Source organism: Calypte anna, chromosome 3 (assembly GCF_003957555.1).
Source record: "Calypte anna isolate BGI_N300 chromosome 3, bCalAnn1_v1.p, whole genome shotgun sequence".
Classification (NCBI taxonomy): domain Eukaryota; kingdom Metazoa; phylum Chordata; class Aves; order Apodiformes; family Trochilidae; genus Calypte; species Calypte anna.
In genome coordinates, this window is record NC_044246.1 from 20530036 (window position 1) to 20555637 (window position 25602).

General features: G+C 36.1%; 1 protein-coding gene across 1 annotated transcript in view; it reads right to left on the bottom strand.

Moving 5' to 3' along the window:
• The window catches only part of MTA3 (metastasis associated 1 family member 3), a 129169-nt gene that overhangs the window by 87796 nt on the left and 15771 nt on the right, over nt 1-25602 (bottom strand). The window contains 3 exon segments of the mRNA XM_030447348.1: nt 7129-7246; nt 8362-8425; nt 20782-20908. Coding sequence (XP_030303208.1) covers nt 7129-7246; nt 8362-8425; nt 20782-20908 — 309 coding nt within the window.

Genomic DNA, 25602 nt, shown 5'->3' on the forward strand with positions numbered 1-25602 from the left:
TACACAAGAAATGTTAACTACTTAAGGACCACTTGGCCTTCAAAATCATCAGCTCTCATGTTTTTAAGCCAGTTAAAAACAAAAGGCCAAACATACCCTATCTGTGAAATATTAAACTTGGGGAAAGAGAGGCAATATTTTTTTAATTTTGTTTTCTAAGAACTGCCTATCTTATGAATGTGCCCAGTTCTCGTATCCAACAGTTATCAGACTGATCAATTAGCACAAGCTACAGACCATATTTTCTTAAAACAGACAGGAGAGCAAGACACAATATTTGTTTATCCTGTCAGACATTTTTCACAGCCACACATCCTCTGTCTTCAGAGACTAACAAATGCATGGCTGTCCGATTTTTATTATTTAAATATCAGAATACAGAATATTTTTTTTTTAATTTATATTGCCTGGTCTTTTTCTTCTCACAACAGAACAAAATCATTGCAACTATATCAACTCTAATACAGATAATCCAACACACAGACTTTTCACAAAAGAATCATTTGGGCCATTCAAACAGCTCCTGCAGCTCTATAGCTACTTTGAGTGACTTTCAAATTCAGCAGTGACTTTCCAATAAATGGGAGTAGTATGCACCATGAAGTAAGAGAACAGATCTCTCCTTGTGAGATTACAGCTATCAGATTTCAATATCCTAAAACACAGTTTTCATTTATTAAATGAAAACAAAATTTTATTATATATGGGAAACATTGAGAGAAATCAAAAATCCACTAAATCTAAGCATCCTGTACTTTCATGATGTTAAAAAAATATGTAGATGAGTTTCTAACTTGTCCTTTTAGTTGCAAAAAGTTTTAAATTTAAAATCCTGAAATTCCAGTATTCCCAAACATTAAAAGGCTTGAGGTCTAAGTTTAATTGTTTCTATCTGGTATGTCTGGTTTATTAAAATCCATGTGTTCAGAACTGAGTTGCACTAAGAAGCAAAAAAAAGAGAAAACATTAGGTAATACCTCTAAAAGGAATTATTTTGTTCTTTTTCAAAACAAAGTCCTAAAAGTCTTGGATACAAGCTCCCAAAACATCACCCAAAATTTCCTCCACTCCTCCCCTTCTTCCTGTAAAACACTCAGCTCCTTGAATTCCATTAATTCTAAAATGTCTTCCCTTCAAGAAACACAACTGTCTGCACAGCAAATGCTGTTTCTAGGCACTCAGTGGATATTTTCAGATGTGTAAAAGGGACTCTAGGTTTTTATACAGATGATTGGAATATAGTTTATTTATTAAACAGGAAAAAAGCTTTGAACAGAATGTCTTTCCTACAGCTTTCTTCTTCCTCCATTTCAGAGACTAATTCCACTTCCTCTCTCTGTTTTAGTAAGGGGGTAAGAACTCTTCCCTGCCAACTCCAAATTCTCTGTATTGCTTTAAATGGCTACACAGTACCTGGGTTAGATCCCTGCTACATGTAGAATTCCCCAGGAACACCTTGGTCTGCTTTTAAACCAAGATAAAAGAGATAAGCATCACAGAGGTAGAACAGTACTGCAGCTGAGAGGGAACCATTAGCATGCAGTAGTACACAGACATCCCCCTAACAGTGGTTCTAAGAGGAGCCTCCTGGGCTAATTAAAACAGGGATTTGCAAACAGTTTGGCATTACTGGTGGCAGCATTCAATTAGGACTAGCAGTACTTAATACTGGCAGCCAGCTCTACATAAACATTTAAACCTCATCATTCCCCACCACACCTGTCAACCCCTTGATGCTTGTCTCTTTCCATGCACCTCTGCATGGAGAATAAAATCTCATTTCCCACCAACTGTGAATCAGCCCTAACCCCTCATGCATCCATCATGACATTTCCCACTCTGACAGCCCCTTGTTTTGCTGTGATCTCCATCTCCACATGACTGGCCCAGCACTCGGTATCCTACCATAAGCAGAGCTGGCTGAGCTGACAGAAGCTGCTGCTTTACACAGGCAATTAATTAGTATTAAAACATTCTTAGCAGGCACTTTCCACTGCTCAGATAAGCACATGCACACTGATAGTGTCCAACAGCTACCACTGCGACACTGCTCAGGATAAGAGGATGAGAATCTTTGTGTGCCCAAAGATGTCCTTCAACCACCCGAACAAGAGAGGCAGAGAAAGTTCACAGTTTAAAACCCTTTATAATTTACTTTCTGAGTAGTGGTTTTGCACTAAATCTCAGAAATTACTGCATATTATTATAGAAGAGAAACAATTTTTTTATAGGTTAGTTGCTTTGTTAACTTATTCACACTATACATATACTGCAGTATTCTAATTATACTGAAGACTTTTTGCTAGGTATTCATGTTGCTAGCTTAATATTAGTGTTTGTACTTCCTAATCTTTGGTTGTTCTTTTTATTTTTACACTAAGATTTGGTAAAAGCTGCCTCAAGCTTTTATGGAAGTCAGATGAAACTGAGCATGCTAATGGCCATGACCATCAAAAGACAGCTACCTACTACCTAGCATCATCACTAGAGGGAAGGTGACTAAGGAGCAATTTCAGGGTTCTTTTGCCACTTCTCTTAATGGAAAATGACTGTGGGTATGCAGAGAAAAAGATGTGGCCCACGATCATCTTTGAAGCACAAGTGTTTTGATTAGATGACTATTCATTCATGTGCGTGTTGAATAAGAGTTAAATTACCAGTTCCAACTATTTCTCTACAGATAAAGCAGCACTTCCTCAGGATGAAAGGCAGAAGACTGTGGGCTGAATCTCATCTAAACTGAAGTACAATAGTAGGATCAGTTCAAATTGGAAGGGACTTCAGGAGGTCTCTGGCCCAGATTCATCTTCAAAGAAAAGAGCTGTGAGATCAAACCAGAGCTTTATCCACCTGTGTCTTGATGCTCCTTAGAAGAGAGATAACACAGCCTCCCTGGGGACTCGCTCCCCATGCTCATGGGCAAAAAATTTTTTGTTCATGGCCATTCTGAACATCTGATTTCAATTTATGTCTATTTTATCTCATACTTTCACTACACACCATTGTCAATAACCTGTCTGTCTTCTTAGTAACCTCCTCTTTCCAGTCACTGGGGGGGCTGCTCTTAGTTCCTCTCTCTTGAAGCCCCCAGATGGAGCAAGCACAGTAACTTCAGCCCATCCTTGCAGGGCTAGTGCTCTAGCCCAAAATGATTTGATAGCCTCCACTGAACTTACTTAAATTTATTATTAACTTTCTTATACTGAACACAGATGAGTGGCTCAGTAAAGGTGGATGATGACTTTCCTTGATATAATGGCTGTGTGCCAGGTGACACAGCTCAGAATGCTGATGGCCTCCCTCACTGGCAGGGCACATTGCTGGGCTGCCTCCCCTTGCTGTCCGCCAGTTCCCCAGGGCTTTTCCCACAGAGCTGCTTCCCTAAGCCCCTTCATCCCCCAGTAGATTTCATACATTTTTCAAATCTAGTAACAAGAATACCTTAAAATGCTGCATTTTTCTAGACTGAGATTAAAGTCAAATCTCAAGGCACAGAGGAAGAAAACTGTCCTTGTGACTGAGACACACAACCAGATGTAGGGTTAAGTTTTTTCTTTTAGTCTTGTCACTCTTCTTTCATTCTCTCACTTGCTACTATGTTATCCAAATTTCAGAGTTTGAAATTTCAGACTTAGTTTTCAAGAAGTCTACGAACTACCAAAAGTCTCTAAGACCCTGGCAATGCAATCTTCAAAAAGGGAGCAAATAAGGCAATTTCAAGTTAACTGTTAGGAGACAAACCAAATTCCTTCTCTGTATTTGTAAACACTGGACAAAACTAGAGTGGTTCATAAGCCTCATGAGAATCTATACAAATATGTAGCTCAAGAAGAAGCAGTGCTGTAGAATATAGTCTCCTGTTCTCCATTAAAATCAACTAAAAAGACCCTCAAAATATTCAAACTCAAGTTCAGAAAGGCTGGAGCACTTGGCATTGGGGGGAGAAGGAATGGTTTCACACAACCATGATATAATTTCAATCTGGCAACTCTGATCCCAGTCTTACTCTCAAAGATGTTAATAACAAAAGCCTTAAAAGATTGCTGAAAAGAAATCCAGTCTGGTCTTTCTCCAGAATTATAGTCTTCACTAACTGTGTAATCTAAGCAATTTAACTAAACCACCACAAAAAAAATGTTGTAGATAAACAACACTTAGGAATTTTCAACCAGATTTAAACTTTGTTTCTATTTGTTTAATGTTATTATAATGGATTTATGATTCACTGTATCTCAAAGTGGAAAAAGAGTTGGATCTGTTATGTATCTTGATTCTAATAAACCTTTTAGTCTTTGAAAAAGAATTTCTTTACATTTCAAAAATTAGAGAGATATAAAGTTATTCATTCATGGGGCAGGATGGGAAGGAGAAGGTATACTCCATTATTCAAAGCTTGTCTTATCTTATGGAAAGAGGATTTTGGAGTATGTTTTATTCAACAACATAACAAAAGTAAAATCGAGGCAGAAAAATATAAATACATCTATTCTCAGAAAAGAAAAAAATTATAGTTCTCCAATAAACACTACATACAGACAGTAGTCTGTTCAGATATAACAAATTATCACATTTAAGAGAAAATGCAAGCAATTTGAATTTTTAATTACTAGAGTTTGTAAGTGTGTTTACATTAAAATGAGTTAATGCTTTCAGAAGACATAAACAAGTTGCACAGTTCAAAGAACTTTTTTGCTTTTTAGCTACTTTGAAACTGGTCTTCTGAAAGTTAAGCTGAACTGCCATGTTTTCTGTCTTTTGACTTGGATTCTCTGTAAACACAAAATATGCATGTCAGCAATATTCAACAAGGTATATTTCCTTTACATTAAAACTGGCATGACAAAGAATTACATGTGAAGGAAGTTGTCAATTAAATTTTATTATACAATACTACTACTAGATCACATGTAACAATTTACCTTGAAGATGTCTAAATTCTCCCTTTTAATTTAAGGTAATTATTCTAGGGTTTTAGAGTTACACAGCATGATACAATAATTTGGGCAGGCAGCTACTTTTAAAAATACTGGCCAAAAAAAAATTATTTCAAGATTTAGATACCTTCACAGAATCCTGTATTTTCCATACATAACTATGTCATTCTATTTATTTTAAACATAGTTTAGATTTGTTTTCATGAATGAAAAGCTTGACAGTGAATGGATTAACTTTCAAGGTGTCAGCTTACATAAAGACACATGAACAGCTTAGTTATCTTTTTCTTTTCCTTGGAGGTCAGTAGGTTTCAGAAACATTTAGATAGCAATCAATCAAAACTCCAACGATTCAGATATTTTTATCCTCCTAAAACCAAACTCTTCTTTCCAGCAGGCACTGGAAATAAAGAAAGATTAATCCAACTAAACTGTCAAAGTAGTTGTCTGTGTATCACCAGATCTTTGTTTCTAGGCACTGTGGTGTTTCTGAACCCTTATAATTGATGGACCATTATTGCCTACTAAAGACAAGGTAACTGCATCACTTATTCCACTTTGGGGATTAATGGGGACTAAGAAGAACCAGAAAGCAATACTCAATGAAATCCTGTCTTCAAGATGTAAGAGAAAGATCTAATCATTTACCTGAATCAGTGATTTAACTCAGAAAGTTAAGCTCCAGAAAAGCTTAGTAATTTAACTATCAATACATACAGAACTAAATTTTAGACAAAATTAAAATGAGTAAATGTTTTTTCCCATGGAAATTTCACTTTATATGTAGTATTTCACTACTGCATAATTAGGCTCAGTCTTAGTAATTTAAGTAGCAGAATTCAGTAGGAAAAGACTTCCTTGCCTGGCAGACAACCCCAGCTCATCCTGAAAACCCAGTAATTCAAGCAGGTATTTCAGAAACACATCAGTACTTCCTGGCTACTTGATACACACATTGAGACAGTCATTTTCCTATCTTAGTCCTCTGGGAAACTGTCCTCTTGAGCACTTGAATGTCTACATAAATATTTGTTTCTCTGTGACAGGCACGATTTACAGAAAGAAGACCAATGTACAATATTCTACTCAAACTTGTTCTGAAAGAAGTCTGTGCACCTTATAAACAAATTTGGAGAGGACTTCCTAGTTTGTTTCTGGTTACTAAAGAGTCAGAATAATAATGGAGGTGAGCTAACAAACAGCATTCATTGTAAAATAATCTGCAACTTGTCATATTATTAAGTATATATGTATTATATATACAATATGTATTAATTATACATCATTATATATTAATTATATTCATTATTAAATCTGGTTTTACATAGTTTATTAAAAGCTCTGTAGAAATAATACTTGGTTTGTACAAAAGAAAATGTGCAACAGAGGATAAAAAAAAAGCCCATCATGAACAGAACATGCACTATTTAAGGGTATAAATACATATATTTGGGACACTCAGAACACCTTTGACTTAGTGTAACTTACATTCCTGTCATGTAATTTTTGTCAGCACTCAATACTGAGTCCACATTTCACTGAGGAAATCAGCTCATTTTAAAATTTACTAAATTTAATTGCAAACATGACAAGACAACTGCTCATGCATCTTAAGTAACACCCAAACACTAAATATTACTCTTTTAAACTGAATTTCAAGTACAAAGTTATGTACCAAAAGACTAAATTGTGCTAGATTATAAATAAATTATATTAAACTTTAAAATACCAGTGATTTTTAAAGATAGGCCTAGGCTTGAAACATTTTAGTTCTGGTACAAAACAGACAAAATGCTGTGACTAAAGGCAGTATTTTAAGTTAAGAATACACAAGGACTCACATTCTTTACATGTAAAAGAGAGAAAGAATACATTTCTCACTAATTTTACCATCATGACATTACTCTACAAAATGGTTTGGTCCTCAACATTCTTTCAGGAGGCCTGTCATCCAAGAACTAACTGGACCATACAATTAAATAAACAAGGAATGCTTAAACTGTGTTATGCACAATCTTGTCACAGACAATGTCAATACCTACTCTTGTATCCTTTGTTTTTTCATAATATTTACTGATATTTACCAGTTTTCTGAGACCTACTATTTTACTTTTTCTGACTATTCAGAAAATGAGCATAAGTAATAATGCAAGATAATAACTTTTTAATTGACTAATCAAAGACCATATATTACCTTCTGCAAGCATGTCTGGCACATCTGCTTGGTATCTAGGCCCCACTCTGATTTCTCCCTTGTCTGCTAAAAGCGTTTTCAATGATGGATCATATACCAATGAATAAAAAAAAGTATCCTAAAAAAAGAACACACATTTGCAACAGCATAATAATTTTTAAAATTAGGTTTGTAAATCTGTATCACCTTCCCTTTGGAAATTATTAAAATTACCCCTCTTTGCATACTTTTGCAGAACCCAAGCTTGGTACATTAATCCTTATTTTAAATAATGCAGATGTTTCGTGAGTACTTTTAAGTGGCTAACTGAAGCTTCTCCCATTCCTAAGAATTATTTCAGAGCACAGCAATAATGAAAAGACTCTCACATGAAAATATATCAATTAATTTTGAAAGAATTAACTGCTTTTGGAATGTAATGCTTTTTTTCCTAAAGAACTTCACCATACCGGCTTTGTATTATAAACTAGTTCCAAGAAGCACAAAACACCATCAGTGTCTGCAAAGAGCTCACACAATAAAATTATATTAACATATCTGGTACTGTCACCTGAAGCATGGAGAAGTTCTGTTTTCAGAAATATTTTTACTGATCGTATGTGCTTTTGGTGTAGGAATTTTAAAAAGCCACCATGCTAATGTCACCTAAAACCCACTGTCTGCCTGATGTTAGATTAGGACACTCTTAAAGAAAAATAGGGTTATTCAGAAAGGTATTTTGCAATGCAATTATCTTTCCTGTGGAATTTTCTTCCCTTCTGCTAAGGCTAAGCACCCTAAGTTTGTTCCATAACAAAATGAAAGGTGAGGGGACACATTAATTCAAATTTAACTACTATGCTAAGTTGCCCTCTACTGAAAGTTCTCTTGCTCTCTCTGTCCACTGACTACAGAAGATTTATCTTTCTACAATTTTTTTTTTTTGGGGGGGGGAGAGTTCCTGGTTAAGTATGCACTACAGAAAAAGTGTGTATATTTTTCTTTTGTAAAATACCATATAAATTACTTGAAGATAATTATTTTCTAAATGCAACCACGCTCATAAAGCTGTCATTTAAGAGTGTTAATTTTTATCCAGTAACACTTTTAAAATCAGGATTCTCAATACCACAGTTTTTCTAACTTACCCTTCAGTAAAGGGTTTTAAAAGTATTATTTTCCCATTTATTAAAGCTACTGCAATAAAACCATAAACCCATCCAAGTATTTACCCAAATAGAAGCTACATATTACCTCTTTCTCCAGATAGGACAGCACTGACTCGGTCTCGTTCAGAAGTGCAACGCTGCATTTTCCCCTACAAAAACACAAGGAAGAACTGTTACTTTGTAAAAAGTTCAAATTTTAGTAAAGTAAAAACATTATTTGCAAGAAAATTATCTAGACATGGTTTATAATTTTTTACAGTAAATATAATATTAAAATGCACTTTGCCATACTTTTAAGACATCAAGATTAACAATGAAGCAACAAATTAATGGCTATACTGACCCAGGCACTCAAATACAAAAGAATTCTGAAGAAAGGTACTATGGCAAACAATAAATACATGTACAATTAATGAAAAGGCCTGGGTCAATGAAACACTACCTCCTAGTCACTCACCTCCTGTAATTTGCAAATATGTAACTCAAACTAGAAGTTTGAGTTATATTTATATAAGGTTATATACAATGGCCTGTAAAAGTAAAGTACTTTTCTTTCTTTAATGGAATTGTTTCTAATAATTAATCATGGGGATTTCATCCATGGCAATATTAAATGCTAACTACCTCATGTTGGTGCAGGCTACTCAGAGAAAGCTTTACCTAGCTCAGTAGCAGGACAGATCTGCACATGTGTAACACATCTGGATAACTCAATGGGACTCTGACCCCAGTATCCCTCCCCTTCTTCTCTCTGCTTTCTCTCATCCCCTTTCTCCCCAATATTCCTTTGACTTCAAAATCCTCTGCCTCCAACTTCTCTGCTAATCACCTACAGAATTATTTATAACAGAAACACATAGATGTGGATGAAAAATGTTAAGTGTGCTGAATCATCGTGAGAGAAACTGGTATTTTCAGCTGAACATTTTCTTTTTAATTATATATAATTATTACCCCTTAAATACATCACATTGTATTTCATGCACTGAAGTGGATTTTTTTTCAATATCTCTCAGTTTAGTTGCTGTTTACCAGAAGGTTCCAGTAGCCTTATACACAGAGGAACCCTGCCCAGAATACCCTTTTCCCATGGAACAGACCAACACAAAAATACAGAAAGAATCACTGTCTGCAGAGACTTCCTTGATTTTAATACAACAGGAAGGCACTGTAAAAAAGCATCATTCATTGCAGTGAATACTGATTGTTAAGACCATCATGAGCATTAGACATTGATTGTTAACAGTTGATCACTGAGTGAATGATCCAGGCAAATGTCTTACTCGTTCTCATTGCACATGAGAGGGAACTGGGTTAAGCCAAGCATTAAGTCTGCAGTGTTGAACCTCCTGAATGTCTCCTCATCTCTGTGTCAGCAGAACCACTCCACCAAAGAGAAATGTAAAACCAGCTCCACACCACAATAAAATGATAATCTCTTTGCAAAGATACTTGGATTTCTGAAAGTTTTGAGTACTAATTCAGACCAGTAGAGTATAATGCCATAGCTTTATTGTTCTATTGGCAAAATCATCTGCCTGAAATCACAAAAAATAACCAAACTAAGGTCAAGATGCCAAAGAACTACTCAGCTATTGTGAAATGAAAAAGAAAAAATAAAAGAACTGAAAATTGCAGAGTTGTCTAATATTTAGGTATTAAAACCTTTTTATCATGTAACTTTGTTTCTCTGACATAAGCTATATTGCCTTCACCAAGCAGCATTCTTGAGTTAACAGTAATCAACAGGGTAGATTACTACTAAGTAGGATCAGAAAACCTCAGTAGCATAAAGTTTTTTCTCAAATTAAAAATACTCTGGAAAAATGATTTTTCCTTCCTACAGAATTAGGCAAAATTTATGAATTTGAAGGAAAGCTTCAGATAGCTCAGCAACGTACAAATAACTGCAAACAAATTTAAAAAAAAGATAGCTTTTAGGTCTTCACTTACAATTTGTGATGATACTAAGTTGTCCTTTCATAATTCTGCCTGCATTTATATGTACTATGTAGTTAAACTGATCACAAATAAAAAAGAAATAATAAATTTAAAAGTTACTCCACTGAGCTGACAATACCAACAAAACTTGTTACAGTATTAAAGCAGTCAACAATAAAGTCATTTAGGTGTCTTGCAGCTGAAGGAGACAAGAGAGCTTCTCTGTATACATGCCCATGGTATTACCAGCCTCTACCAGGACAGAATTCAATTGCTTCCTCTGTCCAAGGAATCAGAGATACAACTCATAATTTTTTCTCTTTAAAAGCTATTTTCACCCTATAACATTCCTTTGCTCTCATTTGTTCTAAGCTCATCTGCTCATAATTTTTTTATATGTCTCAGGCTGGCAATTCCTAATTGTTTATGTCCCTCAGCTAAGGGATGCCTAACAGCCTTTTTCTCCACACCTACAACCTACTTCCATGCTTCAGTGAAACCCTTCTGATACAATATAGATACAAGACTTAAAGCTTTCCTAAAAAACACTCTAAAATACTGTTTTGGAAAACAGATTATGTTATGTCAGATTTTGTAGAAAAGGCTTTCTCTAACAGCCCTAGCAGAAAGCCAGGACCACATAATCCCAAACCCAAAATGCTCACCCATCTACAACTAAAACTGCAAAGCACAGAGAAGCTAATGAGGACTACAAGGAAATGGCAAGACATCTCAGTCATCATGGCAGGCAGAAGTCTCACTACAGTGAACATGTAGATTACATTATTTTTTTTCTCCCCTGTTTTGGGGAGCTATTTTTTGTGGGTTTGGTTTTTTGTTTGTTGTTTTTTGGCGTGGGTTTGTTTTTTTTTTAACTGTGGAACAAAGAAAAGGAGAATAAAAAGAAAGACCCAGGAAAAAAAGTTGCTTGGTCTTGGTGAGACACACAGATAAGACTGGCTTGAACAACTCAGTAAGGAGCTAATACAAATTAACACTTGATATGAGATGTCAGTATGTATGTGAGTCCTGAAGGAGAGATTTCAAAAAGAGAAAGTAGGACCTAACAGACTTTGAAAACTAAAGATAAAAATGTGCCACATTTGAGTGAGTCCCAATGGAGGAATGAAAAACAAGTGGGGACATAATTCAGACAACACTGAATTTTAAATATTTAGAGCAGAGAAGTACAAGACTGTCCTTACCAACCTGTTCCAGTGAAGACACAAGACTAGGATAACCAGCTCAAGAATTTAAGCTGTACAAAAAATGCTGTACCAAGGCTATCACACAAGATAATGTCATGAAAAGAGCAAAATTCTCCAGAAGATACATCTAAAGCATATCTGAGGAGGAAAATATATATTAAAAAATCAGCCTTTTTTTTTTTTTTTTTTTGCATTGTTTGGGTACTTGCCCTTTAATAAGCCTTTTCTTAAAGTAATTAAAAAAATGTTTTAAATCTTTACCAATCAGTTTTTAAAACCCATGAAAACTCTGATATTTTAAAACTACCAAGATAAATCAAAAGCAAAAGCAATTGTTTTGATCTCTGAAAGTCTTAGTTTATTTTGGCACAGCCTCTACTTTTAAACCAACTCTGCAATCCCTGCTCTGCTACGAGAGGCTCTCTCTTCATATTTTCACCAGATAAGTAAGACAGCCTGTAAGATTTAAATCTTATTTTAATAAGGATTTCTTGGGAAAGGAGGTATGCAAACAAAAATTACAGTAAGAAATTACAAAAGAAACAAAATACCTAGTGCCAGTTAACCGGGACAAACCCTAGGAGAGGAAAAGGAAACCTCCTGGGTATGCTATCATGCCATCCAAGTTTCCTGTTGTAATGCAGATGAAAATCTAGGTGAGACTGATGGATACAGTGTAAGAAGTCTCAAAACTCACAGCTCTGGGTTGCCCTGCCAGGGCAATGAAACTTGATATGCATTGGCCATTCAGACACAAGTTGAAGCAAGAAAGTAATATGTGCAAACACAATCTCACAGACTTTGAAATTCTGCTATTAACAATTACTAATTGCCTTCCTGTGTATGAGAGAATGATGCTGGGTAATTCCACACAAATATACCAGTTTTCTCTTGCTGATTTTCAACAAGAAATGTTGGTCTCTCAGCAGAGATTTAAAACAATGAAGTCTTAGTCATTGGGCTAGACAGTCTGAGGAATAAAATAACAGGAGAGAACATTAGGAAGCACTATGCTTGTGAGGAAAATCTGATTTGATTTTAACGTATGCTGTTACTTCACTGACAATCAAAGATTAAAGATTATAGTGCACAATGAGGAGGGGTAGGAAAGTTTTGTGCAGGAGTACAGCTCAGGAGTAACCTTTCCTAAATTCTGCATTAAGGAAAAGGAGGGGGAAGGGTACAGATATTGACAAGAGGAGAAGAGCACTGCCTGAAGAAAAAAAATGCTTCTCCTGAACTGTCAATTGGAGAAGTGTTTTGAAGATTTCCAATCAACCAACCACTTTGAGCCAAGTCTTGATGCCTTACAAGCAGTCTAAATTGCAGTGATGATCACAAGACCACGTATTCAGAACTGTGGAGTCCAAAGAACTTCTGCTAATTACATGAAATTGACTACTCAGTTATGGGAAACCAATACTAAAAGTACTTGTGTATTTTACTTCTAAGTGGCACAGAATGATGCTGACAGACACGTACCAGAAGGCTGCTATAGCAAAGCTCAAATTCTCCAGATTTGAAAATGTATTTACAACTGGAGAGCAAGCTATTGCACACTACTAAAAAGAACTTGCTGGGAGAAGTCCAGACATCAAAGGGCTGGTCTCATCCAATTCAAATCATTCTGTAATTCCATGGTTCTATGATAAAAAAGGTATAACCACGTTAACCATTGTGATTAAAATCTTCAATAGACCCAAAACTAGAGTCTGTCTTTTTTAAAATATTCAGCCAGTATCTACAACTGCTGAAAGGAGGATCTGCATTGTATTGATTCATACCTAAGTGGCTTGAGTTCAGCTCTGCTCATTCAGAGCCATCTCAAACAGAAAGAAAGATCAAAAAACTTTATATAACACAATAAACACACACTTTATCAAATGAAATTAAAAACAGAATGCACAGCAAATTAATCTACATTCATCTAAATGAACCAGTAAATGACTGGCATCTAAATATAGGCACAGATCATATGGATGGCCCAGGCTTTTTATGCTGCATGTGGCTTTTAGTTTAAAAAAAAAAAAAAAAAAAAAGAAGAAGAAAAAAAAAGTCTCAATCTTAAAGCTGGAGTGCTGATTTTGAGCACTCTAAATTGGTAAGATTTAAAGTCAGTCTTTTGGATCAATCATGTACAACAGACGATGATTTAAAAGTAATTTGTACATAATGTTCTAAATTTTTTTGCATATTCTTCTGGTTCCAACTTTTATATAGTTCTCACCACTGTTGTCTAGCTGCAGTCTGAACAGGAAGAAGCATTCAACGACTCCACCAGAACTTACCTTAAAAGCTGTTAAGAGGTAAAGTATGGACACAAGGTACACAAATTTGGAACTAGCTTTAACACATTCTCACTTAAAACTCAACTTCCACTGAGACAGTTCCAGTCTTCATTGCTGACTGACTCTTGTGTTCTATAGCTCAGAAGGGTTTGTGAGAAAAAACTGAGTAGAAAGAACAATGCACTGAGTGCCACAAGGAGAAGTAAAAGGCTTCTTGGTCTGGGCTCAATAACACTACAAGTTTTGATATCTCAAAATAAGCATAACTATATACATGCTTTCTATGAACTATTGTAGAAAAGCCAAGTTATTGGTGCTTTTCCTCTGAGAATTAATGAATGCTAAAAAGTAAAAAAAGAACCTGTTACTGTTCAGCACAGCAGCAGAAATTCACATGTACTGAACAAAAGCACAGGAGGCTGGTTAGGAATATTTTTTCAGTGTGACATCAGAAGCAATGCACATCACTCCATGCAACTGAATTTAAAGTTCTGCCCCATCTGAAAGACACTTTATAATCACAGGAAAATATGTACTGATTTTCAGGTAAAGTGACAACCTTCTACTGATAAATATACTTTTTCTTACACTGTTACTAGTACCGGCTATTGATGACATCTGAAAACAAGATTCTAGCCTAGATTTAATTTTCATCTTAATTCATGTAAAAATTCTCTCAATTGTCCTGAAAAAGAAAATAAGAAACAGAAAAAATAAAAGTCAGACATGCTTTGAAAGACCCTTTTCCCTAAATTAAGTCAACCCAGAAAGGAAAAATTCCTTTCATAAGAATCCAAAGCAGGTAAGCACATGACTATGCAAAGCAGAATCACTCCTCATCCAGTCTGATTTAGGCCACAAAATAAATCAGGCTTATAAGACTTCAAGTAAGCTATTAAAAATAGCTGAAATTTGTATCTCATTTCTCTCTATACACACAGATATGTAAGGTATATAAATGCATACACACAACACATTCCCCATATACCTGAAATTTCTAGTTTGTCAAGAATGCCAAAATCTGGGAATCCTGAGATAATACCACTTAATTCTAAAGGTGACATCCTTCTATAAAATGACCTGCTCCTGTTTGCCTTGTTTCAGATCATTTGATGATTTCAATGCAAAAACTCCATATTTAGAAAAAAAGTATTTTTCTACATCTCAGTAGTTTGAAGTAGCAACAGTAATGAGTTCTGGTGAGATCATGAAGAAAGCACAGCATCAAGAAAGCTGTCTGACAGAACTCAGTCATCTACTACCCACCTAAAAAACATCACACTCCTATAGGCAGTTTGTAAGTACAGCACATTTTCATAAAGTACACACAGGTTTTTTTGATAGGACTACCAAACAAAGTTTCTTCTGTCAACCAAGGATAATTTAAAAAGCAAAAAGCAAACAAAAACCAAAGTAAACAAAAAAAAGCCACCAAACAAAACAAATCACAGATAATAAGACACTGTGTTCTGGATTATATTACTCACAAGAATGATGTTAAAAGTTACAGGGAAAAAATAAAAATGTAATAAAATAATACAGAGAACAATTTCAAAACCCAGAGAAACCAAGATTTTTTACAGAATGATGCTTCAGAAATGAAGTTTAAGCATTCTTTGTTGCTTACACTGAAAAATATGCAGAGACCAAATCTCTCAAAGAAAAAAAAAAGAACTCTTTCTCAATCAGACTATCTGCAAACCCTTTTAATGTCTCCCACACATGCATAATCTGAAAAAATACTTACCTTGTCACCAGTCATATCAATTAGCTTTTAATTAAATGATCTTATGCAATCACAATCTTTAGCAGGCTCATGAGATCTTTTCTGTGTGAGAATCTAAGTAGTAAACCAACCCAAAAGCATCTAAATATAGTTTAGGGGCTTACTGGGGTTTTTTAGGTGTTGTTTTTTGTTTGCTTCTTTAGTTTTTTTTTCTTTTCTTGAAGGGTACATTCAAGAAGGATTCATAAGCTAGCAAGAACTTAGGATTTCAGATTCCATGTTCATAAGGATTGTCTGAATTTAGGTTGTAAGTATACAGAAAGCTTGAATCTGCTGCTTATGTCAAGCAATAAATATAACACTCTACAAAACATAATAAACAGTTTATCCAGAGACAGATTAAAAATACTCCACATTAAAGATTAGAGCCGAGATTCATTACAGTTATTTGAATAATCTCCATTATGACAAACATGCATATAATGCACGGATACCATAACATGGTATCTCCATGTTGACTCCAGAAGTCAAGCTCAGCAAGAATTTCAGCATCCTGAAGTTGTATCCAAGAAAAGCAAAAACTACTCAGTGAGAACAGTCTCCAGGAGAAATATAAATAAGTGCTATGTGACTAGAATCCCTTACAAGAAAGTAGCATGGTACAAACACACATAGCCAGCTAGGAAGCTATAAAGAATATGGTAAATTGCCTATCACACATAAATTTTTCAACCAGACATGGGTATCTCATTGAAATATACAACTTAATTCAAGCACATACAGGTGGGATCATGTTGACAGTCACTGCACAAATTGTGTGGCCTGAAACAGGTAAGAGAGCAAATAAAGAGGTGATGACAATCCCATACTATTCTTCTTTGGCTCCAGGAAGGACTCTTTAAAAACTTGTATTCAAACCATAACTTGAAAGACTGCTGAACACAAGTAATTTAGCAAATTAAATTTTTATTTACTCAGCAATTATCCTCTGTAACTAAGAATTTTGACGATGCAGTAGTTTATTCTTCAACCCTAACAAATGTGCCCCCACAAACGTACCAATTAAATCACCAACTTGATAGCAATCACAGTTATAGTTTAAATCCTCTTTCCCCTTCACAAATGGCCACCCTTCTTTGAAATTCTTCTCTATTCTCAAGCTATTAAAATCCAGTCAAATAGTATGTATAAAAGCCTCTTTTTACTCTGCAGGGAGTTTATACTTCTTTTTTCTTAATGGAGTGTTACTGCAGTACAGGGGAGCCCAAATGATTCACGTATGATTTTATTGTGACATCTGAGAATGCTGGGCTTATGTATGCTTTCCAAACACTTACACATAATTAATAATAATAATAATTATTATACCATTAAAACCACAGCCCCAAGACTGAAACACTTATTAGAAAACAAGAACTAAGCAAAGATAATTAAATGGCAAGATGAATCCTGATAGATAAATAATTTTTTCTACACAACTCATATGAAGGATTACATTTAAAAGCAATTGAAAATTATCTTAAAAGTTAATGCAATCTTTTACAGCAATCTAAATGTGTTTATTACCTAGTAACATTTACTACACACTACATTTGATCTCAGCGAAAAGGCCAAGAAAAATAAATTTAAAGCCTAAGTGAGAGAAGCCAGTGCATGTCTCCAAAAAGGTAACCATTAGCAGATTTTCATGCCAGGGACCCAATTCCACCAGGTGCCAAAATTTCACCATTTTCTGATTAATTTTGTTACACTGTCAAGCAATTTCACCTTTATGACAATTTTCAACATTTTTTCCTCTTTGCCATTTGATGCTTTTCCCAAATGCTGCATTTGGTAATGCTCACATTTCTACAAACTTAAGTCAAAGCACAGAGCACTTCAGCTCAACTCAGCCCCTCTTTGGGACTGGCACTGCTGACAGAAGCCATCTGCACGAATTCTGGGTGCATTCACCGTGTGACATTAATGAGGAAGTGTGTTTGGTGAGAATCTGGATGGCAGTGTCACTCTGTTACAAGGACATCTGAGGATTACAGTGCCTGGCAAACTGCATCTGGAACGTGCAGGGATTAGGAAGAAAGGAAATAATTCACTGGTGGGCTGTAACTAACCTCACACATTAGAGAAGACAAGGGAAGGAATAGTTTCACTTACATCTTCACAAGCAGGCAATTAAATAATAAGCCTTGTCTTTGAGACCCAAACTGGTACCACATGGCACCAGCCCAGAAGGTGCTGGCCTGAGCTAGGCAGTTACACCTTCTCAAACAGAATCCATTGCAGAACACTGTACACAAGGCAGAGTAGCGATGTTTAGTTACTACTATGATACCTGATTCTCTGAATCTGCCTGGCATTTTTTTTTTTAATTTGTAATGAAACTTATACCACTTCCTAAAGCTACTGAAGGGTCATTGTGACACCTAATATACAGGGGAAACAAGATGAAGTCTAAAAAATCCCAGTATATATGAAGAAAAACTGCATCTCAAGACATATAATGTATATAATAAAATAAAAAGCATAAGAAAAAGGAAAGAAATTGTATTTCAGTAATTCAAAAGAAAACAAATTACATCAGAACTACAGAATAAAGAGACTCAGAAACAGACTTGCACATCAACAAAATCTGACCTACTAAAATAACTGCAAGGCATCTGAACAATAAATTAGTGGCACAACCTGTATAAATGAGACAGTACTGTATTTATAATTATAAATTAGCATAAAAGTAATCTCATTCATAGGGTTTTTTGGAAGGGGAGTCTGGGTGCTTTATTTTCACTACCATTCATTTTTTTAAAATCCTAAAAATAAAAGTAACAACTAAAGTTAAGATGACAAAACAAAAGCAGTAGAAGTATACTAGTAAAAATTAAATAAAAACATATCACACCAGGTACAATTATTTTTAGTTGCAAGCAGAAAGGCACACAAATTCAGTTGTTTCTTGGCTGAAGATGTCAGCAAAAGTTAATGATGTGTAGCTACCAGAAGGAACTATCAATGGTTCAGCATCCAATCCTTTTCAAATCACTTACAGCTCCCTCCTCTCCCCTCCCTAAGGAAGTGAGCTTTTGTATTCTTACTCAGAAAGATCTTCATTCTCCACTCTGTTCCACTGTAAGATTTATTTTCTCCTGTAAATTGTTCGTATCTAGGGGATAAAACTGCAGGTGGCAGGAGTGAAGGCCCAAAGAACAGAATGATTCAGACTTTTATTGCATGAGTACCTGCGAGATTTCTATATGGAGATGACTGGCTAAGCAGCAAATGACACCTACTCTGACCTTTGCAGAGTGCTCCATAGTGGCCTTTAACAAGACTGGTAACATGTGGACTTGGTAAGTAGACAATCAGGTTGGCAAAAAAATAGCTGGACTTTGAGGCTGAAAAGGATGTGGTGAGCAGTATGAAGTCCAGCTGGCAGCTGGGGGCACCCACAAGGGCTGATACTGAGGCCAACAGCTTAACAGCACTATTTACAATGTGTACGACATTAAATGAATGCACTTACAGCAACTCTGACAATGATACTAAACTGGACTTGTTCACTCTTACGGTATGACAACTAAAGGGAGAAATCCTCCTTTTTTTCTTCACTAACTTAATGAAAAGATGTATAAGACAGAGCTGGGTTCCTTTCAGAGAAGCATGGTAACAGGACAAGAGGCAGTGGACAGTAAGTTTCAACAAGGGAAATACCAAGAAAAAAACTTTCTCCATGATGTTGGTCTAACACAGAAACAGACAGAGGAATTGTGGAACCTTCATCTTTGGATGTTCTGAAGTACTGACAGGAGAAAGTTGGAGGAGCATCTCTTTCACAACATTTGTATCCTCTTTTACAGACCAATCTAATTTATTAATTACCTTAAAGAATTACGAAAACTACTGAGAGTTACAGAATCTGAACATTAGTAAGTTAGGAAGCTAAATAAGAACTACTTGGCAGTCTATTTTCCTTCTTGTTTCTTTTTAAAATAGAATTAAGGTTGTTAAAAAGTCATTAGACTACACCAAACTTGTTCCAGAATGTCTGGTAAAGGTCTTAGTAACGTGACAGCACAGCCCTACAGCTTTCATCTTTCTGAAAAGTAGACACAAGTCATCACTTTGCCTGCTGTACACTGTTGAATGAAGTCTGAATTCACTTGGTTTTCTGGCTTCTTTGTGAACTCTGTACTGGAGAATCTCTATTGTATTTGTTTCCCAAGCTGTGAGGTGAGATGACATTTACAATATTTCTTGTATGTAATCTCTCTACGAAGAGAATACCTTGTTCCAATACCTAAATGTCAAAGTAAGTAAAAGAAACTGTGCAGGATTATTTTCGCTATGCTACAGTTGGAAAAGCAGAGATTTGACAGTTAAATGGCTTTCTCAAAGTCAGAGAACAGGTAGCTGAATCAAGCACAGGAAATTAATACAAAAATTTCCAGCTTCTAGTTTTTATGTTGTCAGTGAGAAAGATAAGCCACATATTTGCCTATGACAGAAAATACATTTGCACATATGAAGTATTTATCCTAGTGGAGCATCTGCTTTTTTTTTTCTGTAGCTTCTAATAATTTACGTTCTAGAACAGCTGAGGTGACCTGAATGTAAGGAGAAAATGAATGCAGAGTATGAGTCCTTGTTTTACACCTACTATACCTCTCCCTTGTCACTGTGCTCTTTTCCCTTTCTACGTACATCATCCTCCCTCCACTCAAAATAAATTTGCCTGACTGCTAAGAGATGACACTAGTGCTTACATCATTTACAACAAACCCTTTTTGAGCTTTAGCAAGCTTCTTACATTAGCATTAGGATCATAGAATCATAGAATCATAGAATTAGCCGGGTTGGAAGGGACCTCAGAGATCATCTAGTCCAACCCTTGATAATATAAAACAATACCTGAAATGCGTCACATCTTCTTCACATTTATTGAAGTTGGGGAAATTTTATTCTTAAATGCATGCAGCCCGACATTGCAGATCTGACCACTGAGTCATTGTATGCCTTTGAAACCCATCTGCGGGTTTCCTGGAAAGGCAGATCAGTCAAAGTTCCTCTGGCCAGCAGAAGAAGAATTATAACAACTCTTCTCAAGTAGGAAGAGATTCACTATGCCTACTGATGCTCTAACCAGCAAGCTCTGAGACTCAGACTTGAAGTAACAGAAGGAAAACCAAAGGTGGTTACAAAGCAGTTCATGGGACAACCTGGCACAACTCAGCTGTGATCAACCAGGTTGTTTTGCAAGATAAAGGCCAAAGTGTTCACAGCAGGTGTGCTCCTGGCAGGCAACCCACTTCATCAGAATACACAGCTGAATGATATTTACATTTGCTCACCTGATGTGTGTTGCTGGAAGGGACTCATACTGGCGAGAAAGGAAGAGCTCTCTGTGCTTCAACTGATGTTTCTGTTTATCAGTCAAGTCAACCTCAACAGTAGTTTCAGATTCTTCTTCAACTTCTTCTGCAGAGAAGCAGAGCGTAGGTTGAAAATAACTCTTGCATAACACCATTGCAGCCATTTCACTTGACATGCCCCCCACCCCTTAGCAACCTCCCTGAGCATTTCAAAGACAAGACTACAGTTTATGTAACTTAACAGCATAGTAGTGTGAACTCTACACCTTAAGATTATTTTTAAAAGATTATGCTCCTCTCCTACTCTGTGTTGATGTCTTTCACAGAGCTTTAAGAACAATCCTGACACCACTCATTCCTTTCTATCTTCTTTCATCTCTTTCTCTGGGGTCCCTCTTGCTTGCTGACCGGTTCTGGCTGAGATTTTCTGTACCTGATACTGGTATTACAAAAAACAATTTTACAGAAATCCTGGAGAAAAGAATACTTTCTATGTACAGAGATTTACTAAAACACAACTGCAGTTTAAGCCTGCCAAATTACAGTCTATGAAAACTGAAAAATCTACTGCCTTCCATTATGTTAACCTTATTAGATACATACAACGATAGTTTCTTTTCATATTTAAATAACAGATTTAAAATTGTTTCTATTTTAAACAAGACAGCATGACTTATTCTGGAAGACAGAATCTATAACAACAAATCATAACTTAAGGTTTTTTGGGAGGATGTTTTCAGTTGAAAACTATTTTATGGTTAATTGAAAATTCTCTAGTGTTAGCTCATATATGATGAAACCGAGGAAATAATTATCTTTTAAAGATTTAAACTATTTGTAAATAAGGAACATAAAGGAAAAAAAATAGATACTAGAAAGCATCACATACAGAGTTAAAGAGCTATGTTCTAAGTAGCTACTACCATGCCATGTGACAAAATGGCTACCCTGGTATCTTCCTGGCTGAAATCTGGTTTCCCAGTGGATTCTTGGGACATTCACAACTTGAATCTAAACTTCCTCTAGCTTCCTCTAGAACAAAATGTCCCCATGAATACTGTATGCAAAATACTGACACTTTAAGAACTCCTCTAAGATTCTGAATTTTTCTACCTGCTAAATTATCTACCTGCTGCAAAATCAAGTGCACTTTATAAAGCATCTCAGAAATTTTTTAGCAATGAAATCTCAGCATTAGGTAGTCATTCATGCAACTACCTGTAACAGATTATCTCATCCACTCTCCAACAATAACCATTTTCACAGCCTACAGACACTATCTCAAAATAAAACCAGCTTGTAACTTCCTGGCAACAAGTTTTCTCCAAATGCAACACTTTTTAATTTTTTTAACCATGTCTGCATGTAGTTCATGCCACTTCTAATAGTTCTTTCCACAGAAGTAATAAAACAATACACTCTGATATAACCAACATCTTCAACCCAATTCCATCCAGTTTAAGTCTATTTCTGTAGACCACCCCAGTCACCCAGTCACTTTCCTTGCTTTGGCATGTCTTGCAGGAAGACAATGAGGAAAACAAAAACAAAACTCCCTCTGGTCTCACCTGACACCCAGGTTCAAGTCAGACCACAACTCAGTTCACAATTATTCTGGCATCTATAAGACTAACAGTAAACAAAGATTAAAAAAAAATAAATCTGTGCAAAGACAAAGATTTTGTTTTGTCTTTTTCAAATATATGTTGAAACACTCCAAGTCAACACATTAAACAACTATTTTCCTGTGGTAGTCTTAGAAATAAAACGTATTTGTTTTACTAATGGTGATCTAACCAGTAGGAAGTAGAACAAACCATGTCCAGACTAAGAACAGTTTTGCTCTTAATGTAAGGTAATTTATCACCAGAATAATTTTATCATTTTCTTCTAGGCATTACAGTATAAAAGCCATGCTAGCAGTAGGATTAGCATTTAGTAAAACAAGTAAGGGTTTGTCCCAGCAATAAGTTAAACCTGTACCAGGCAGGGAAACACCAGGTAGTATAAGTAAGAAAAAATCTGCTTCACAGCAAACACATACCCAATTTGCTTGATGGCAATATAAAGAATGCTGCACCTAATCAAAACTTTAGATTAACTCCTTTCAAACAGCTTTTTTTCACAAATCAGGCTATAACACCTATTTGAACTGAAGTGATGACCAACTTCCAGTTCTTTTAAAGACCTCTTCATCTCTTTGACTCAGATTTGCAGCCCCTGGGAAACTTAATTTGCCATTCAAACAGATTATTCCTGTCAAAAGGAATGAAATGGAAGGTACCTATAGGAGCTCAACACATTTGCATGATGTACTACTAAGCTAGGCACATTTTCAGCATTCAGTAAGATAAGTAAAGCAATGGTTCAGGGTGAGAAAATATTTTAACAGAGTGATATGGTGATGACATACACAGGCCTCATTGTTCAAAGATTAGAGAGAAAACTAAATTCAATTTAAAATTGCTCAGCTTAGAATATTTTTTAAGTCTTAGTTATGACTACAAATAAGAGTAATTTTTTGAAAATGACACAATCCTATTTAGGCCTTGAAGTTTATGTTCTGCAGTACCTTTCCTGATTTATAAGAACTATTATTTAAAAGAAAAATCTTGGAGAGCAAAAGCAGGCATCTCCAGCGAGCTTTTAAAGCTTTAGGTCTGTTCACTGAATTTCCAATCAAGCCACTGTAAATACTGACTTGGATTTGGAGAATCAGAACAGTCTGGTGATACTTTCAGTGGCAGTGGTGCACTTAGCCTCTCTTTTTCTCAAAACATCATGAATTCATGTTTTTAACTCTTTCACTTAATTTGTAGTATTCGTAAGAAAACCGTGGTGTGAGTGTGAGAAGGCAACCATACCACCTAGACCTTGTATACAATGTGTTTGTTATAGTTAAGTAATGTGATGACTCAGGCCTGCCACCAGGAAGAACAGCTTGTTTTTACAATAAAAATAAACTGAGGGCAAGTTTCCAGAAACACAATACTCTCATTTAATATAAAACAGGTTTTAAAGTAACAATAAAAAAAAAATCTTGAAAGGCAATTAAAGGTTTAAATGCAACTGAAATCACTCTACAGTTAACCATCAGCTAGCAAACAAGTTAAATTCCTCTAACATATATACTTTTCCTTAAGTCAAAAGCACCTGCCTTTGTCTTCTGCAAAGAAAGTAAGAAAAATTAGTTTAAACACTGAAACCTATCTTCAGGGAGGAAGAGTAAACCTTCAGTTTAAAATAAAAGAAAGTTCTCCCTCTATTGCACCCAAACTGCTGACAATGTTATTTTCAGTCAGGGTTGGCTGGATCACAGAACCACGGAAAGAGTAATTCAGGGTGGAAAGGGTCTCGGAAGGTCTCTAGTACAAGCACGTCCTCAAACTAGGCTAAGCTGTGAGGTCAGCCCTGGTTACTCATCATTTTATTCAGCTGAGTCTTGAAAACCTCCAAGGACAGAGACCATATAGGCACTCTGGCAACCCAGTCATGGTGAAAAAGCCTTTCCTTACTGATAGTCTGGATCACTCCTGTTTCAATTTAGTCACTGCAAAGATTCCAAAGTCCATTTCCTGTATTACCTCTACATAGGCACTGGGAATCCATAGCTTCACCAAACTGACCAGGTTCAATTTCCACAACCTCTCCAAGCAGGGTAGGTGCCCACCATGGTGGCCACTGATGAACTTGCTCTGATTTATCAGCAACTTTCCTGTATCAGGGGCCTAAAACTGGATGCAGTACCTAGATGGGATGCAATGAGTGCTGAATAATCAAAGTCTATTATCACTTGCCTGGATCTACTGGCTATGTTCCTGGTGATACAGTCCAGGATGCTGTTGGCCAACTCTGTTGCCAGGGAGTTGCTGTCTGCCAGCAGCCCCAGGGCCTCTCTTGCAGAGCTGCTCCCCCAAGCCCCTCTGTCATCACAGTCTGTCTCCCTGCCAGGGCTCTTCCTTCCCAGGTGCAAGACTTGGCATTTCTCCCTGCTGAATATCTCTGGGCTCACTATAGACCATTCTTCCTCCTTTCTAGGAATCCCTGAATGCCAACCCTTCCCTCAAGCACATCACCTGGTCATTCCCCTCAGTGTGGTGTCACCTGTGAACATGATGAGAGGGTACCACACACCTGCTCCAGTCACTAATAAAGAAAGGTCTCCTTGGGGACACTGTGGGATGAACCCCTGAGCACCACTCCGAGTCAGACCACCCCATTACTTTTTCACTGAGATGCCCCTTAACTATATCAGCAGTGCAACTGAAAACTGAGGTGCATTAACTTCCTATGCCTTAAACTTAATTGCTTCCAGTTTTGAAACTGTATTTCAGCTTAGCTGCATCTGGTTTGTGCATGCTTAAATTGCGAGATTTAGGTCACTATCACAATTTGTGAAGTTACAGCAAGTTCACTAAATTTCTTAAATTTACATAGATCTGATAAAATTTTAAAGGTATTTTCTGTTCAAAGAATGCAATTAGCCCTTACATTCAGAATACTTTATAAACTTTTTCCCTTTCCTATGTACCTTTTTCTCCTATATTCAGCCTCAAAACTACATACATCATAAGTATCACCAATATATATTTTTAAATTACAGATAAAATCCTGAGAATGCTGAACAACAGCACGTTTACCACACGCATTAAGTCTCATTTAAACTTAGCTGGCTGAACAAAAAAAAAATTAAAATCAACTGCACATTTGGCAGCACAATGCTACAGCAGTATGAATTAAAACACAAATTTTTGGAGAGGGAGAAAATCCATTTACAGCCAAATTGAGTAGAAAAGAGAA